The 19,543-nt window shown below is 38.0% G+C and overlaps 1 protein-coding gene across 4 annotated transcripts in view; it reads right to left on the reverse strand.

Annotated features, from left to right (window-relative positions):
* Positions 1 to 19,543, reverse strand: part of LOC127625829 (microtubule-associated serine/threonine-protein kinase 3-like) — a 60,819-nt gene that overhangs the window by 7,357 nt on the left and 33,919 nt on the right. For all 4 annotated transcript variants that reach the window (XM_052101228.1, XM_052101227.1, XM_052101230.1 and 1 more), the window contains 9 exons: positions 19,212 to 19,420; positions 15,792 to 15,930; positions 15,575 to 15,707; positions 15,170 to 15,335; positions 14,927 to 15,028; positions 14,045 to 14,167; positions 13,741 to 13,853; positions 8,506 to 8,678; positions 7,634 to 7,755 (listed from right to left, as the gene is read on the reverse strand). In XM_052101228.1, coding sequence (XP_051957188.1) covers positions 7,634 to 7,755; positions 8,506 to 8,678; positions 13,741 to 13,853; positions 14,045 to 14,167; positions 14,927 to 15,028; positions 15,170 to 15,335; positions 15,575 to 15,707; positions 15,792 to 15,930; positions 19,212 to 19,420 — 1,280 coding nt within the window. The remainder of the gene's footprint in view (positions 1 to 7,633; positions 7,756 to 8,505; positions 8,679 to 13,740; positions 13,854 to 14,044; positions 14,168 to 14,926; positions 15,029 to 15,169; positions 15,336 to 15,574; positions 15,708 to 15,791; positions 15,931 to 19,211; positions 19,421 to 19,543) is intronic.

Here is a 19,543-nt window from a genome sequence, read left to right on the forward strand (position 1 = left end):
ACTGAAAACGGCAGACAACTAGGATAGTGAACAATATTACTAGTTCATTAATTGACTTGAACGTGGAAGTACACTATAGCAAGGTAAATGGCACTGCTAGTTTAAAGAGGTAAATGGAAGACCATACCACATTTTATTTTTGCATTTCCTTTTGCTTCAACAGCAAAAGAAAAAAATCCACAACATTTCCACGACTTTCCAAAAAGTGGCAAAAAAATCAGTAGCAGTTGATGTATAATTTACAATTCATGTTAACCTCTTCATCTCTGGGGCATTCTTGGGCTGCCAAAAGCTGACCATTTACACATCCAGTGGACTAATTTCCAAAAAAAAACTAATACATACAATATTTCATAAATAAAATTGTATATGTTTACAATCTTATGATGAATAGAATTAAAATATCTATATATTTTTTGTTGTTGTCCTAATTTGTAAGCATGTAATTATGGTTCTGTTCACCACGTCTCCCTCCGAATAGTCTTATTTTATTACACTAGATGGCAGCAAGTACTAGAAAAAATAATTTTTCCTCTATCACCTTTGTTGTAACGTAGAATGGTATCAAAGGTAGAAGTTACTTTGGCAGGTCGAAGGTAGGATCGTCTACATGATCCGTTCGTGCCAAGTGCGAGGAGTGCCATTTCCTTCCATCCTCTAATGCAGGGGTGGGGAACCCTGCTCCTGGAGGGCCACTGTCCTGCAGAGTTTAGCTCCAACCCTAATGAAACACACCTGCCTTTACATTTTTCAAGTAATCAAGACCATGATTAGTTTCCTCAGGTTTGTCTGATTAGGGTTGGAGCTAAACTCTGCAGGACAATGGCCCTCCTCCACATACATACTAGGGTTCCCCCACCCTTGCTCTAATGAGTAGGTATTTGGACCCACTTTTTTTTCAATCTCCACAGGGTCAGAGAATTTGAAATATCTCTTTGTCATATGAAAAGGTTTACGCACCTGCACTCTGTCTCTCTTTTTAAAGAGAGCTGTCCGTGACCTACGTTAAGCATCTGTGTAACGCTTCATCTGTCATTGTTTACGTGCAACACTCTTGTGAACATCCGCTGGCTGAACAGGGCAGACAGAAGGATGAAGAGTGATATTCAGTTTTGTTCTCAAATTTCGCCCATGGAGCAACACGAAGGTTGAGACCCCAGTGGTGGCATGCATGGTGGAGTGAAGGAAGTCAGTAATAGTGCTTTTCCATGGCTTGGATTGTACTGTGGCAGACTGTACATACTCCTTAAGTACCCTGTTAAAGCATTCTATTGCACATTTGCTGCTGGATGGTACACCGATGAGCATACAGGACTAATTTGTGTCTTGCAAGAAAGTTAAGAATGCTTCAGAGGTACATTGGGGATCATTATCCATAACTAGCTCTGCTGGGTAATCATGATGACTGACTGCTGTCCAGAAAGTCAATCACGGCCTCAGTAGTTACGGATGATGTGAAGGCAACTTCCGGCCATTTGGGGTGGTAATCGATCAGAGTAATGGTGTACTTACAGTCCCAAACAGCTGTATCAAATGGACCGACAAGAAGGCTGTGCAGATATTCAGCTTTTGACAACACACACATTGAAACCTGAGCCAGTAACTTTCACGCAAGCATTGCATAGTAGAGATTTCTTGGTGGCTCTCATGCGCGAGCACTATCAAAATGTGTTGTAGCGTCACTGGCACTACTAAGCATGTACCTCTAAAAACCACATTGTTCTTGACACACAGTTCATCCCTAACACAAAAGTAGGGTTGCAATTGATCATGCACAGCTTTTGAATAAGCAGGCCATCCTTTGGCAATCTGTGTGTGAACGTCGGTCAGTTCCGGGAATGAGGATGCAGCAGTTTCGAACTCAGCAGGTGAGATTGCAGTTAGGGCCATAGACCATATAGCTAAAAATTCGGGTTCATCATCCGAGTCGAGAGCAGAAGTGGAAGAGGTAATGGGTATAGTTTAATGAGCCAGCATGATACACTTCCGACATTGTGTAACAAGAGGAGGGCTGACCACCGAGAAATATGCATCCCATCACGTCCAGCTTCACATGAAGACGGCAAGGTTGTCAGCGCCTGATGATCAATGAATGCGATCAATGCACCAAAAGGTATGTCTGCCACTTTTCAACAGCACAAACACAGGCTAATGCCAATTTCTTCACAAATGAATAATTCAAAATCTGTGAAGTGAATGCCACAATGTGTTCGATGTGGTCTGTATGCACCAGAGACAACACCGCTCCTAACCCATAACCCATCAGTGGACACAATGACTGGAGTGAAAATAGTTCATTGCTGCTTGCGATAAGCCACAGCTTGCAAAGGTATGCCCCGCTCTCCAATAGCCTTTGCTTGTTCTGATGCAGACTCAACTTGGGTTGCAGTAGCAATAGCTTCTGCTAAAGATAAGGTTTGGTGGTGGTGTAGTGGGCTAAAGCACATAACTGTTAATCAGAAGGTTGCTGGTTCAATCCCCACAGCCACCACCCATTGTGTCCTTGAGTCAGGTAGCTCCAGGGGGATTGTCCCTGTAATAAGTGCACTGTAAGTCGCTTTGGATAAAAGCATCTGCCAAATGCATAAATGTAAGTTAGGCTTTAGAATTCTCTCACAAATCCGCAGGTCAGACACATGTTCGATGAGCTGATCTCGGATCACGTCCTCTCTGTATTTGTGAAGTCACATGTTGCCGCTAATTGTCTCAGTGCAGCAATATAGTTCACTATAGACTTTTGAGCACATTCCACTCGCTTTCGGTAATTGTGACGTTCGACCACCACATTTATAGCAGGCGTGAATTGCGTACTTCGGGAATACATTAGACTCTGCTATTACTGCCCTGTCTCTGGCAGTGTATAAATAATCCTTTGCCCTCCAGTTTCTAGGCAATGAAGCAGTAAAGCCCTTTTTCTCCCCTCTGGCTAAGCATCACCTGTTCCTCCAACAACGAGAAAGTAATTACGGAACATCCTGATTCATGTGGTAAAGGGAATTTTGGGCTCACCAGGGCAAGACAGAAATAAGTCTGGAAATTGAGCATTCAATGTAGCCATTGTCACTCAATATATGTGTCAAACACCTTGTCACCAAATCGTTGTAAAGTAGGATGGACTCAAAATGAAAAAGGCAGAATGGCACCAGATTACTTTGAGAGTAGTTGTCTTTTATTATAGAATAGAACAGCACTACAAGATGTCTGCAATCACTAACGCCGAACTCTACTCTCTCCCTTACCCTTTCCTATGCTACCACCTAGCGGATGTGTTGAGTAATATTTTTAACTATAATGCAGACACAACAACCTTCTGTCACAAAATGCTGATCTGAAATGTATGCGGCACTAATGCATTTTAGCCATCCCAGATGTGCTCGTCCATAGACATTCAGTCAAATTTTCAGTTCATGCACCACCCTCATTGATTCATCAAATATATTGGCCCTTGAGTGGACTAGAAGCTCAATCTATTTTATCATCAATATTCGATAACATTTTTCCGATGATTAGTTAAACATGCTTTCCATGCTGTACTGTATATTATGTTCTGGACATCCAAGATATAACATTGGATTATTCACAACAGCATGTTTGAATTGCCGCAGTATGCAATAGACTGGAATGTCTTAAGGTCAATATCAGGTCAAAAATCAGCTAGAATGCCAAGGATCTACAAAGCTGTCATTGCTGCACATAAAGATTTTTTTGATGAGAACTCTGAAGTAGTTTAAGAAGCTCTGAAGATCTTTTTCAAATTTTAATAGTAATTTTTCATGCTATTAATGTCCTAACTATACATTGTGATCGGTTAAATGCCACTTAGGTGAATAAAAGTACCAATTTCTTTCCATAAGAGCAAAATCTGTACATTATTCCAAACTTTTGGCCAAATGTGACAAGTTGAGAAATTGTAAATTTATGCAATTGCGAGTGACGACCAATGAGTGTGAAGACAGCGGAGCTCACATCATCGGTCTACTGGCAGACTGGAGACGAGTGCAGGCAAGACGGAGAAGTTGTTTCAGCTTCGTGAGGGATTTTTACTTGTCTGTAGCCACATGAATGGATATAATAAAACAAAGCGTGTCATAAACGGTCTGCATTCCAAGTGAGTTTGATTCATGATAGATTGATTGTCTTGTAAATTATTTAATGCACTGAACACTGCTGCATGTTTTATAAAACATTAGGTTTCATCCATGATCATATTTTCAAAAGTTATGGCCAGACATGCAGTCCTCCAATAACATTAGAGCGACAAACAGTAGGAACACCCACTAGCTACATAACCACCAGCAACACCAAGCTACAAAGTCACTGGCGGTGTGAACGGGGTTAACGTTCATTTTCAATGAGAGCTGGTTACTTCCGTTGACAAGAGCGACTGTTGATCACAAGATGTGGGCGTATCAAGAGACGCAACAAAGTTGAGAAAAGTTCAACTTTATTCAAATGCGGAGCGATATCGCACAGCGACAACCAATACGGGAGAAGATGATGAAGTTCACATCATCCATCTCTTGTGAGAGATTAGAGTCAAATGCAGGCAAGATAGAGAATTTAATGTTGTCATTGATTTCACTGTTCTATATCATTTTTCTTGAACCACATGCATGGATAGAATAAAAATATGATGCGTAGAAAACTGTCAAATTATCAGTATTCTGAGTAAGTTTGATTCATAAATTGATAGATTGTTCATCTAGTTTAAGATATGATGCATTGAGTGCTGCTGCAGTTGATATAAAAACACTTTCTTCTGCAGAATTTTCCTTTTTAGAGGCAAAACAAATGATTCCTTGTCAAATAAGAATGATATCTTAGTTTTACTGGCAATGTATCTTCTCTGTAATCGGTTTTCTTAAGAATTGGCAAGTTGTGCTTCTGACTAATAACGTTAGATCAACAGCAGTAGGAACGCCCAGTAGCGACACAGAATACAGAGTCTAGCGACATCCAGCATCAAAGTCGCTGACAATGTGAACAGGGCTTTAGGTTTGCTTAACACTAGCGACACCACATGACGTGAATGCGTTTTTGCATTCAAACACAGCTGGATAGAGTGCAATTCTGAATGCAGGTATCTCAAGACGCCCTTTTCTTAGTTTCAAACTACATTTAACTAGACACAGTGACCTAAAAAAAAAGTTTTATGAAGTGACGATGGGCAGTAGCTTCGCTACAAATAGTAAAGCTACTAGCTTGACTACATTTCTGAGTAGCGAGGTGCCTTCGCTAGTTTTTACATCAAGTATCTTTTCAGTAACAAATTTATGACTAGGTAGCGGCGTAGTGATGAGAAAAGCTACACCGCTACATCATGCCTTGTACCCGGTGTTTACTATCGCCAGTTTTTAATCAAAACTAAAGATGTCCCATCACAAATTAATCGCACATCTGAGTCGGTTCTTTAAAATGAATTGGTCACACGGGATCGGAAATCGGTCCGAATCGGTTAACGATTCAATCCCAATGCCTCAGAAAGCTTGTGTGCGCACTGCTGAATCATTTGTGCAGGCTCTCACTTAATACTTAAATCTTTACTAGATCGCCAATACTTGAGTATTTAATACTACGGAAAAAAAGATAATGCTGGATGCAGTGGAACTCCAATCAATGGAAACGAAACCTACAAATGTGTCCTATCGTTTGCCAGTGATGAAGAAGGTCTTTTTTAAAGTTCAACATGTTTGCAGCTTGTAAACGACTTCTAATCACATCAAAACACATATTAGCCTACACGAAAACACATAAAATGTACCATGGCATTAGCATGTTTTTTGGACATGCAACATTACATGGACACACTATGTTAATACAATGGTAGGCTATATGAATATGGTAATCTCCATATCGGAGTCCCGATCGTTACCATGTTTTTGTACATGTAACCTAGCTAGCAACACAGTCAAACAGTTTATTCCACTGAAATATTTTCAAGGACACTAAGGTATTTTCTAATTTTCCATGACTGGGAAACTGCATTGCAAAATTCCAGGTTTTCTAGGACATGTAGGAAACCTGTAAGATCATAATAAGCATACAGTATATATTGGAGCTGTTGCTGCATCAGGTGCATTGAAAAGGTGCTTCTGCTGTTTTAATGTGCTTAAGACTTGTTTCTCTCAAGCACATAACTTACACTTTACTGCTATTTTATATGTTTTGTAATGTATACATGATATACATTACAAAATCAGGTGTGTATTTCCATTACGCAAATCCATTAGTCTTTACTACATGCAAGTCTCTGTTAAGCATTACAGAGCATGCGAGCGCGCACATCCAAGTCAATAAAACCAATTACAATGGAGAAAGGGAGCGCAATCATTTTGATTACACGCGTGCAATATCATACCGTGATTTCAATTTGAAAGTAATCAATTATGCAGCTTTCATGGATGTCACAATGTCTCAGAGGTCCAAGTGTGCCAGCTTTTAAAGTGTTTTAGATTGTATCTTCTCATCATGTAAGCACGTGTAATACAATGAGCTTAGGTTGTCAAGACAAAAATGTCTAGTATGACACTTTTCAGCGTGAAAGTGAATCTGATGATTGTACTATATAAACTGTATGCGGACTATAATGTACCTGCATAATAATGCTAAGAGTCTGGTTAATTGATAGTCCTTATAATGCCATTTGTAATATCTGATTTCACAAGTACATTTATACTATGGCAAACATTATTTTACTGGATAAGCATACACTACCTTAAAAGTTTAGTTTTTTTTTTCTGAAAAGAATAGTTTAGAAACATGTAATGAGTGACAATACCTTTAAAACTTAAAATATGAATTTTAAATACTTAGACATAATTATGTTACTAATTAATTTTTTTTTCAGATGGGCAGAATTATTATTATTTTGGTGTCATTTTGTCCTCTGCTGGGCTGATTTTTTTGCCCCACTCCATCTCTGTTGGATCATTTGACTCTTAATGAATAGTCATTTTTGTTAAGTAAAGGAAAGGAACTATTTTGCATGTGTCCTGAAAGTAATAAAAATACTGATAATAATAGATTAAAACTTAACTTTTGATGATTGAGGCTTTGTTCAAAGTTTTGTGAGAGTATAGAATAGAATTCAGTGCCGTAAATAGAATAAAATACTCGCGCCCTTTATAATTATTAAAACAAAATTAAAATGTCAAATTCTAACAAAATACCGTAAATATTATTTATTTTTTAAATCAGATTAATTGAAAAAATAATCAAAGAAATAATCAATTATCAAAATAATTGTTAGTTGCAGCCCTAAATTATTTAATCAGAATATATTGAATTATTGTTATGTGAAGGGCTTTTTCAGCAAATATTTATACATGTGATACATTTGATTACATTTTTTTGTTGAATTAATTAAATAATATGCACATTAACTAAAGTGATTGACCACCCTAATATATTGATTTAGCAGGGTAAAAAAAAATTATATAACCATGCTAAATCAATACATTATTATTTATAATATATTGGACTGTAGTGTCTTTAAGTGTTCACCATCCAATACTAAGTGAACTTCCCTTAACAGTGCTAAAAATCACTGTCACTGCCAGCTTCTTGTGGCTTATAGCTTTAATTTACATTTAATAGTAAATTAAATTAGGAATTTAATTCATAGACGGCTTACCCTCATCATCTGTGGACAGGGTGAATCGAGGCATGGCCTCCAGGCTGTGTGTGCTGCTCACCACTAGGGGGCTCACGGCACGCTCAGGCTGAGAGGAGCTAGAGGAAGTTCGAGGACGCAGGCTGGGAGAGATCACAAATATATTGAGCATGACTGCAGCCAAATAGCACCTACAGTGATTTGAAAGATATTTTCATAGAACTAAGGGCTAGTCCACCCAGAAATGAAAATTCTGTCATCTTTAATTCACTCTCATGTTGTTACAAACCACTGTATGTCTTACTTTTCACTCATACAATGAAAGTGAATGGGGACTGGGGTTTTCAAGCTCCACAAATGAAGAAAAAAGCACTATAACAGCAGTCATTATGGTTTTTTTTTTAAAGGCCTTTGAGATCTTTGATTGTGAAACAGACCAAAATGTATTTCCGGATAATCTTCTGCTTCTCCACAGCTCTCAAATCCCATTCTTTGTCCCCCTATATTCAAATATTGCATGTGAAGATACATTGTGATGTTTTTAATATCAAGCAAGTTTTGTAACCGAACATGATGTGGCAGTTTAAATATGCAGCAGTACGAATATTTAAAGAGAATAATGACTTGTATTTCGGTTTCTACACACAAAATTATCATATGACTATGAGCAGACTTCATTTTATTTAAAAACAATAACATCATAAAAGACAAAGGAGACAACATCCACCCCATACACATCAATTGTAAGCATAAGAATGTAAACTTTCTGCCTGACGTCTCCTTTTGTGTGCCACAGAAGAAAGCCCATCATGCAGGTTTGGCATTACATGAGGGCGAGTAAATGATAAGAATTTTCATTTTGGTAAACTGTTCATTTAAGTATGCACTCTCACCATGCCCTCTGTGCAGACAGCCTCCTGTCACCAGTGGATGCCTGGCGTTGGATCTCTCCAGGGGAGTGAGTTTCTCTTCCTTCTGCCCGGTCCTCTATCTCTTCACTGTGACTCCGGTCAGAGGAGAAACTTAGGTTGGATGGGGTGGCCAGGTGCTCCGTGCTACTGTAAACCTATAAAACAGTAGATGACAGAAGTCAATGACAGTAAACTCAAGGTTCCCACACTTTTCAAGGCACAATTTTCCAGGACATTTCATTTGTCCAACAGGTGTAATATTTAAGCAAAAACACACAAGAGGACATGATTCATATTGTGGTTACAGATTAATTTTGAAGTGCACAGCACATGCAGATTATATATTTATTTAATTAAATTGCAGCTTTTTGCAGTTTAATCATACTAGGACATATCGCAACTTTAATTCGATTATTTGTGCATTCAAACATTCTTTTTAGTCTCAAATGTCAAATTCAGCGTTTCACAGCTAAATGTTTGACATTCTGCGTTTTGTTGCTAAAGCCATTTTTATGACTAGATTCAGTGATTCCGACTTTGTTTTCCAGATCGCGGAAACCATAAGGCATGTGGTAAACGTGGTTTAAGCAGACTCTGATTGTTCATTTATTATTAAAAATGTATTCGCATCCAGAGGTACAAGTCAGCATCACCACGCTACCACCTCTGGTTGTGAACTCATTTTCAAAAAAGTCAGCAATCTGACTGTCATCTATTTTCCAAGGTTTACACAAAAATCTTTTTGTAGTTAACACAACAGCCATGTTAGAATGAAAAAACATATTGTTCACTATATCAATACTTAAATTGTTTTGTCAATGCAAAGATGACAACAGATGATCAGAGCATGTACGTGACAGGGCTTCGTTCACGACAGTCAACCGCTGACGTCGTTTCACAATGTGCAATTGCCGTGGCATTGACAAAACGAAAAGAATTTGCGTATTTGCCACCTATCCAGAGTCCCGATCATTACCATGTTTTTGTACATGGAAAATACTGAAAATAATATATTTTAAATTGCATGGATAACATATATTTTTATGACATTTAGATATTTTTGTCATTTTCTATGATAGTTCCATGACTGGAAAAAATTCCAGGTTTTCCAGGATGTGTGGGAACCCTTATAATGCCACCTACTGCCATGGATGCAGGATCAAGCAAAAGCAAATTGTGGAAATATTGGAGGCAAATCTATGTAATATTCAAGTTGATCGGGTTCTATAAACATTAATAGGTTTTGCAATTTGTATACTGATGATGCTCATAACGTAGATTTATGCAAAAGCACCCTTTACTCGTCCCACTCGCACAATAGGCTACAACAGATTATATATTTATCAAACTGAACCAAAACAAATGGGGACATGTGAATACAGAACTCAAACCTGCAACAATCAATAATATTTCCCACACTTAATGGATGTGTAAACACTTTTTCTTGTGTAAAGATGCTGCTGGCATGCGCAAATCCTCTTCCAGTGATTATGTTTCAATGATTAACATTAATCCACTCATGGGTGATAATTAACATATTGAGTTCAACAGTTATTACATTCCACCGTGCAAATAACTTTAATTACTTTGCAAATGACTAGTTTGATTAAACATCCTGTGTGGGTTTTATTTATAAATAAATAACCCATAAAGAGTCTTTCTCCATTGTTCTCTAAATAAACGTGTGCTCTGCTAGGGTAGAGTTCCAATCAGTTCTGGAGGTTCCAATCAGTTTTAAGAAATTAACAGAACAGAATGACACAGTTAGAACGCCAAATTGAATACATTTGTTAACATTAAAGTTATTTATTAAAACCTTTTTTGCCCTGAAATTTAGGATTGCACAATTAATCAAAATTGCATCCTGGCCTAGTGCGTTTACGAAAGCTGCCATTTAATTATAGTAATAATTAGTCAGCATGCACTGCTTGCTTCAGTGAATGAGCAGCACTCTTTCCAGACACATGTAAGCACAAGCATTTCAGCAATAATTTTATTCTATACACACGTACCACACAAATTAATGTAATTCTAAGTATTTTGGCTTTTACATTATACTCTAATATAGTGTGACACCATTAGGGTGTTTACAACCTTTCTACAGATGTGGAACGAGAAGCATAATATAAAAATATTGTGAACTACACAGACACTCCAAGGTCTTGAGTTTTCTACCAAAATGAAGGCCCAAGGGTTTGAAATATATTTCAATTTAATATCAAAAAAAAAAAAAAAGCATAATAATACCAAATATAATACTATATTCTAAAATATATATATATATATATATATATATATATATATATATATATATATATATATATATATATATATATATATAGATATTTTTTCTCTACCCAATTTGGAATACACAACTCCGCCTCAATCCGGGTGGCGGAGGATGAATCCATGTTGCCTCCGCATCTGAGACCATCAATCCATGCATCTTTTCATGTGGCCTGTTGAGCGCACAACTGAGGATACGTAGCGCATGTGGAAACTTCACTCTATTCTCTGCGGCATCCACGTACAACTCACCACTCACCTCACATTATAGTGCCAACAAGGAGGTTACCCCATGTGACCTTCCCTAGCACCCGGCCAATTTGGTTGCTCAGGAGACCTGGCTATAGCCACTCAGCATGCCCTGGGTTCGAACTAGCAAATCCAGGGGTGGAGTTCAATACTCACTGAACTATCCAGGCCTCCATGATAAATGATTATAATAATACTAGGGTTGTGAATTGATCATTATTATAATTTTTTACAAATTCATGAAACAGTTTTCTGTGGTTGATTGAAAACTTTTGGGGGTTCCTGGGTAGTAAGTATTATTTCCTAATTGCTTATGCCTCAAAAGTATAGAAAATGGCTATTATTCCCCACAAACTTTGCTTTTGAGACCAGAACAGTGATATTTTGAAATGTAATTTATTTTCCAGAACATTCCAGATAGATTCAGTGCCAAGTAAACTCAGAGTAACTTCTAGAACTTTCTAATAATATATATAGTAGTATAAATACAGGGGCCTTAAACCCACCAGTTCAGTTTAGTTCCAGCTGCCTAAGTTCATACATATCTGCATTTTTCTTAGATGGCATCAAGAGGCTGCAAGCATCCTGTCAGACACATATTGCTATGTCTGCGGTACTCCTAGGAAGCATCTGCTAAGATGTATAAGGCCTACAAGGCATATTTCAGCATGCCTATCAGGGATCAAGACAAACCATGGGCACCTCATTTCACCTGTGAGCACTGCAAAAAAAATTCTGGAGGGCAAGATGGACAATTATTGCTCAGAATTTTGTTAGAAAATTGGATAATTAAAAAAAATTGTCAAAGTTTAAATTTTAAAATGTTTTTTTGGGACGCCTTTAGGACAGCAGGGACACCAAGGTGCACTACCACAGGCAGGGCTGGCCACCACTGCACATCATGGGCCTTATGAAACAATTTGTCACAGCTCTAAATAAGGAGTCAGCAGCCTTCAAGTACCTTCAAGACATCTTCCCGAAGCTGTCTGAGGCAAAGGTCAAAGCAGAGGTACTCATCGGACCACAGATAAAGAAGATCCTGGAGTGCAATGAATTCCCCAAAAAGCTCACTAGTAAGGAGAAAGAGGCTTGTAACAGCTTTGTTGCAGTGGTTCGGGGCTTCCATGGCAATCACGTGGCCGAAAAAAATGTGGAGCTGGTTGAAACTCTGAGGGACATCCTACAGCCCATTGTGCTGAAGTTCTTCACCAAAGTCCATAACCTTGATGCTCATCTTGATAAATTCAAGGAGAACATGGGAGCATACTCGGAGCAAGGCGAGCGCTTCCATCAGAATATGCTGGACTTTGAACGCCACTACCAAGGACAATATAATGAGAACATGATGACAGACTACATTTGGGGGCTGATTCGTGAAAGTGATTTACAGTATTATCGTAAATCTCTAAATCTTTTTTAGTCATTTCTGTATTACTTTAGTATAAATGCATGTTAATTTGGATTCATATGTTGTTTTTTTCTGACTTGTGAAAACGAAGACACAAATTTGCCCGTTTTCTCATTGGAAATAGGTACATTTGAAAAAAATCACTGTTGTGGTCACAAAAGCAAAGTTTGTGGGGAATAATAGCCATTTTCTATACTTTTGAGGCATAAGCAATCAGGAAATAACACTTACTACCAGGAACAAAAATTGTGTTACATCATAGTATATTGTGAAATAAATTGGTTAATCATTTATTTTATTTTAAAATGTACATGCAAAACTTTTCATTTTTTGGTGGATTGAGTTAATTAGACATTTTTACAGGTATGAATCTTTGAAAAGTTTATGTATACATGTCATAAAATTAGTGGACATGCTGAAAATAAAAGTTGGGCGGCAACATCTTTTTTTCCAATGGACTTTAGGATTGGGTAGATTCAATTCATATCAAGCTTTACTGACAAAATAAAATTAAATATACATTGCCAATGCATTATTATACACTATGCATACAGATATGAAACAAATGCTGAAATACAATTTGATAAATTTTTTAAATCTTAAAATTATAATTTTCTCTGGCTGCTGTTCAGTCTCTGTCGCACACATGCTGGGTCTATCTCTGGCTTTTGACACTTGTTCAGATGACAGTGAGTGAGCGTTTTTGGCCAATGATAAGAGCCTCACCACTTACAGGAGAAGTCTCCATTTTCCACACAGTAAATCCGCTCCAGTGTTTATTATGCCCAGGACATGTGGTGCACGTAATTAATAAAATCACTTTCTGTGCGAGGATGTGCAGTCTAGTCAAGTGTGAACCTCCTGGAGATTTATACATGCCAACTTTAGCCAAAGTAAGTGGGGGAAAACATTAGTGAAATTTTAGGAAGTGAAAAAACAGATATTGCATAAATTTAACAAATTAAATCGCAGAAATTACATTTCGCGGCACTAATTAATCCTGTTTACTTTTTTTTTTAATATTCTTTTTCACTCAGATCAGTTTTGTGGCCAACTGAAAGAGATGCAATATTAAAGAGGACTCAAGTCTAAAAAGCCTTAAAGAGTGACTCTTTCTATTGGCAGCAGAGCATGGGCAAAACATGACACAATTTTTAACCTTTTTAATGCTTTTAGTCTTGATATCCAAGTAGCAGCAATATGAGATGTTAAATGTTCATCATATCGCGGTTCATTTTTTTGCATTAAGATGCTTAGACATAAAAAAAACCAACCTTGCTGAAGCGATTTGACCAAGATGAAAATTGTCGTATTTCGAGGGAAGACTCTTCGTCATTAGTTTCATCATCCTCATCAGAGGCCAAATGATGGTAGCGTTCAGATCGTGCTACACAGAAAAGAAAAAAAACAAACAAAAGAAAAACAACAGATGTAGGGGGTGGTAAGGTTAACAGAGAAATAATAACTGCGTCTCAGTGGATAAGCCGGAAGAATGAGCTGACTTTTTTAGAGCGCTTGGCTCCAGGCATATTCATAGCTCAAAGAATTTCCATTGTATGCTGAATTTGTGCAACTCACTGTCAAAATAACTAGTGTCATCTTCTGCCTCCAGCTGAGGGATGAATTCAGCTTTCTGACGCAGGAGTCCGTTCCAGTCCAGACCATTGAAGAACATATGCTGCTTTACCTCTGAAGCACCACCTACCACAGACATTGAATTTCTTAGGAATTCATCAAACTTCTGCACATTCCTAAATGATGTAGATGTATGAATGATTACATCGGTTTCAAACTAGGGCTGGGCAATATATTAAATATTTATGATATTCATTCAATATCAATTTGTCGGCCATTAAATTAACTGACATTGTGAAAATTGCACATGGTTTCAAAATAAACAAAAATTATATAATTGCTAATTATTTGGCAATAAAGTTCTTAGAGTGACAGTATGCCAGTTTTACACCAACTCTTGTGTCATGACTTGAGTGTGACAGAGTCAAGATATTTGAATAGCATCTGTGATAAACCCCAGTCCCAAATGTGATGGATTCGGGATTTTAATTTCCATGAATAGGTCGTTTCAAACGGTCCATTTTAATGAATTGGTTAAAAACACTTAATCAAAACAAAAAATTATGTATCGTTTATATTTGTGCATACAAAAAAAAATTATACATTTAATTCTAGTGTCTTTTATTTAGTGAAAAATGGTGTGAAAAACATGCCTTATTTTAAATATAGTTTTTACTGTTTTATATTCACGTACACATTTTAATCTACCCGGCAACAAGGCATATTGATTTTAATTGTTTCACTTTTAACCCATTTTAAGCAAAAGTATTATGTATAAATAATAAATAAATATTAGGATAAATATTATAAACATCATTAAAGGCCAGACAAATATTAAATAAAATGTTTATCTATAATGCTATGGCAGCAACCGAATAGAAGTACCTGTTCCAAGTCTCTCAAGTGGGCTTTGTTTCAGTAATCGTGTGATCATGTCCTGGGCGTCTACAGGAAGGGCATCATCTCCATCTGGCCAGATAATCTCATCTGCATACAGAACAATGTAAATTAAATCCTTTCACGGCAGTTTAATTTCAAAGCAGTCTCTAAAGCTTCCTGATCCTTTTATCAGAATCTGTGTCCCACCAGCAAACAGGCGAGTTTAAACACACATTCATCTGAACTCACCACTCACCACCTGCCCAAAAAGCTCTTCAGGTGTGTCTCCGAAGAATGGAACACATCCAACCAGGAACTCATACAGAATGATGCCCATAGCCCACCAGTCCACAGGTTTCCCATAGCCCTGCCTCAAGATCACTTCCGGAGCAATGTACTCTGGAGTGCCACAAACCTATAGAAAATCATATCAAACAGTGAAACATAGAAATATATACATAATGCATAACTAATATCAGTAATTTTTTTAAATTAGCAATAATTCTAATCAAAGCATTGTGATGTGATTGCTCAGGTGCTCTAAGTGTTGCTGAGGTGTTCACTAGGGGTGGATGCTTACTGGCCCAAGTCAAAAGAGTCCACACACTGTACCCTAGTCATATCATGCACCACTAATTGTATTAACAAGCTTACCTGCTTGTCGATGAACTCCCTGGTGTCCTTCTCAATGTGGCCTTCGTACAGATTGGTGGTCATGTTCATGAGGCCGATTTTAGAGAGCCCAAAATCAGTGAGTTTAATATGTCCCATCGAAGTAATCAAGAGGCTGCAAAGGGTTAATATAACTGCTTATAAACAATAGCATTCACATACAGCTGCATGTTAAGCAATTTTTGCATTCTATTCTCACTTGTCTGGTTTGAGATCCCTGTGCACAATGCCATAACTGTGGAGGTACTCCAGTGCCAGAACCGTTTCCGCGAAGTACATCCTGGTCATATCCACAGGAAGTGGGCCCATGTTTTTCAGCAGATTGGCACAGTCTCCACCTGGAGATCATATAACCACAGACGTTGTTATTGAGGTGGTGATAAAGGATAAAATGTCAGTCATTTTCTGGTCATTTTCACAATGGCTGGCTGACTTTACATTATCCTGCTTATTACACAGCTACTTACCAGATAAATAAATGGACATTAATTCGTTTGACTGGGACAATGGTATATTTTAGTGTTTATCTGTATAAATAAATAAATATAACATCTAACAGCAGAAATCTTCAAATGACCAAATAATATATAACAGAATAACTTGCATACCAGGATTACATTGGATACAATACATTTTTATCATCCAAGTATCAGGAAATGTTTTAATTGGAATTTATGTTTATACTGCAATGTGAAATCAAACTAAACTTAATTTAATTGACACTTTTAAGACTATAATATTCTGACTGTACCCATGAGAATACAACTTTAATGAGTTGGGAATGTGGAAGTAAAAATGACTTCTTTCATCAACCTCCTAATGATTTAAGTCATCTTTAAGAATATCTAAAAGGCAAACAAGGCAAACAAGGCCACCCCCACCCCATATCAAACATCATTCGGGCATACATTGATGAGCCAAAACATTATGGCTAATGTGGTCCTAATGTGGTCCTAATGTTGGTCCTAATGTTGGTCCTAATGTTGGTCCTAATGTTGGTCCTCCACATGCCGCCAAAACAGCACCGAACCGCCAAGGCACAGATTCTACAAGACCCCTGAATGTGTCCTGTGGTATCTGGCACCAAGACATTAGCAGTAGATACAGGCAAATTCAAGTCCTGTAAGTTGCAAGGTTGAGCCACCATGGATCGGACTTGCTCGTCCAGCACATCCCACAGATGCTCAATCGGATTAAGATCTGGGGAATTTTGAGGCCAGGGCAACACCATGAACTCTTCATCATATTCCTCAAACCATTCCCGATCAATGTGTGCAGTGTGGCAGGGGCACATTATCCTGCTGAAAGAGGCCACTGCCATAGAGAATGCCATTGCCATGAAGAGGTGTACCTGGTCTGCAATATTGTTTAGGTAGGTGGCACGTGTCAAATTGATGTCCACATGAATGGCCGGACACAGGGTTTCCCAGCAGAACATTGCCCAGAGCATCACACTCCCTCCACTGGCTTGTCAACATCCAACAGTGCATCCAGGTGCCATCACTTCCCCAGGTAAACGGCACACACACACGACTGTCCACATGAAAACGGGACCCATCGGACTAGGCAACCTTCTTTCACTGCTACAAGGTCCAGTTCTGACACTTGCGTTCCCATTGCAGGCGCTTTCGACAGTGGTTATCATGTGCACACAGACCACATACGCAGCAGGGTGCAATGCACTGTGTGTTGTGACACATTCCTCCCATAACCATAATTAAAATTTAGTTTGAATTGTTCTATAGTAGACCTTTTGTCAATTTGGACTAGACAGATATCCTTCATTGCCCTTGCAAATTGATGAGCCTTGGGCACCCAACACACTGTCGCCGGTATGTGGTTTGTCCCTGCTCGGACCACTTTCGGTAGGTACTCACCACTGCTGACCGGGAGCACCCCACAAGCCATGTCGTTTCAGAGATGCTCTGACCCCGTCGTCAGGCCACAACAATTTGGCACAGTCAAAGTCACTCAGGTCTTTATTCCTGCCCATTTCTCCTGCATTCAACACGTTGACTACGAGAACTGATTGTTCGCTTAATCTAATCTACCCAGACCTTGACATGTTAGGAGATGATCAATGTTATTTATTTCACCTGTGAGTGGTCATAATGTTTTGGCTCATCATTGTACTCTACATTAAACAGGATTAAAACTTTGCCCATATTTCTCCATAAGTCTCACAGGACCAGACTTTAAAGCCCATTATTGCCCTTATATTTACAGTACAATGCCATATAAGCATAGGAAGTTAGGTAAATGCAAGTAGTCTTTTAAAAATATATATTTTAGAATTTGTTATGAAAAACTAGCCTTAGTTTTAGAAACTTTTAACTGCCACAGTTGAAATGAAGTCTAATAGAATCCACCTAATAGATTATTTAATATGAAACTATAACATTTTTGTAAACAAAACAGTTAATGTTACTATAAAATTTAGAAAATTTGTAATAAGGGTGATCTGAATTTTGAAAAATCTTTATTTTGGCGAATGGCTGTTTTTTTCTTTTCCTCATCAGAGCCTTTATAATGTCGTAGCCGTCAAGCTGTTTGAGATGTTTGACTTCTTCATAGTGCTTTAAAGTACAATTTTCATTCAAATTGGCCGCATAGTTTGTGATCTGCACCAGGATATCGAGGACAGCTCAGGTAAGACACATGTGCTCCAGTAGGATATAGCAGGGCAGAGGTTCAGTGATGAATCGTGCCACACATGCAAAAATGGATTCAATCACGTCACTTAAATATGCGTTTCAGATGTGTAACAATAAGCGAGATGGATTTTACTTTTTTAATGGAGGAAAAACAATGGTGCATAAACACATGTGTAACCTTGATCAACAGCTGTAGATGTGCAAATCTATATATTTTTTCTTTTTACCAAGTTTATATTACATATGAATAATGGTAAAATAAACTCGTACTGGTAAACACACATCAATCAGACCTAGGGGATGAAAAGAGTGGTGAAAGTGTGTTTTTTGCAAGGTTTCTTCTACAACTTGAGTCAAAACAGACCAAAAATATACCTCCTTTTTCACTGTACATCTTGCCATTGCAGTCTCTATCCCCGATCATTATGTCAAGCTCGATTACACTTCCTAGTGCTTGACGCGCACACAGCGCACTAGATCGTGCTATAGGAAGTATAATCAAGCCTGATGAGACGGATCTTCGTTATCAAGATGTAAAGTGAAAAAGTTACATTTCAGTCTGTTCTCACCCAAAACCAACTGGATTGCTCCAGAAGACATTGTTTAAACCACTGGAGTCTGATGGATTATGTTTATGCAGCCTTTATGTGCTTTTTGGAGCTTCAAAAGGCCTGATTCACATTCACTTGCATTGTATGGACCTACAGAGCTGAAATATTCTTCTAAAAATCTTCGTTTGTGTTGCGCAGAAAAAGAAAGTCACACACATCTGTGATGCATGAGGGTGAGTAAAAGTTGAGAGAAGTTTCATGTTTAGCAAACTAACACTTTAATTATAGGTTGTATATTTTCAGTTGTTGCGTATGCATTTTAATGTGAAAAAAGGGTATAATGCAATTATCAAAATAGAGATTCCATTAGGTTATAAACCTGTTTATGCTTGATATAATCTATAAGTCCCTCACCTTCCACATACTCCATAACCATGCACAGGTGCCTCCGTGTCTCGAAAGAGCAGAACATGCTAACTACAAAAGGGTTCTCTGCAAACGTCAGTATGTCACGCTCCACAAACACCTGCTGGATCTGGTTCCGCAGAATCAGGTTCTGTCGATTGATCTTTTTCATGGCAAATCGTTGGCGAGTTTCTTTATGCCTTACCAGATGCACAGCCCTGCAGGACAGATTGAAAACAGACCAAGATTCAGCACAGACCTTCAAAAAACAGCAAGATGATTGAAAGGCTCGAGAATGTTTTGCCAGCTGAGAAAGGTGTCCTTATGCTGCTTCTAAAATA

The sequence above is a fragment of the Xyrauchen texanus genome, chromosome 32, assembly GCF_025860055.1.
Source record: "Xyrauchen texanus isolate HMW12.3.18 chromosome 32, RBS_HiC_50CHRs, whole genome shotgun sequence".
Classification (NCBI taxonomy): Eukaryota; Metazoa; Chordata; class Actinopteri; order Cypriniformes; family Catostomidae; genus Xyrauchen; species Xyrauchen texanus.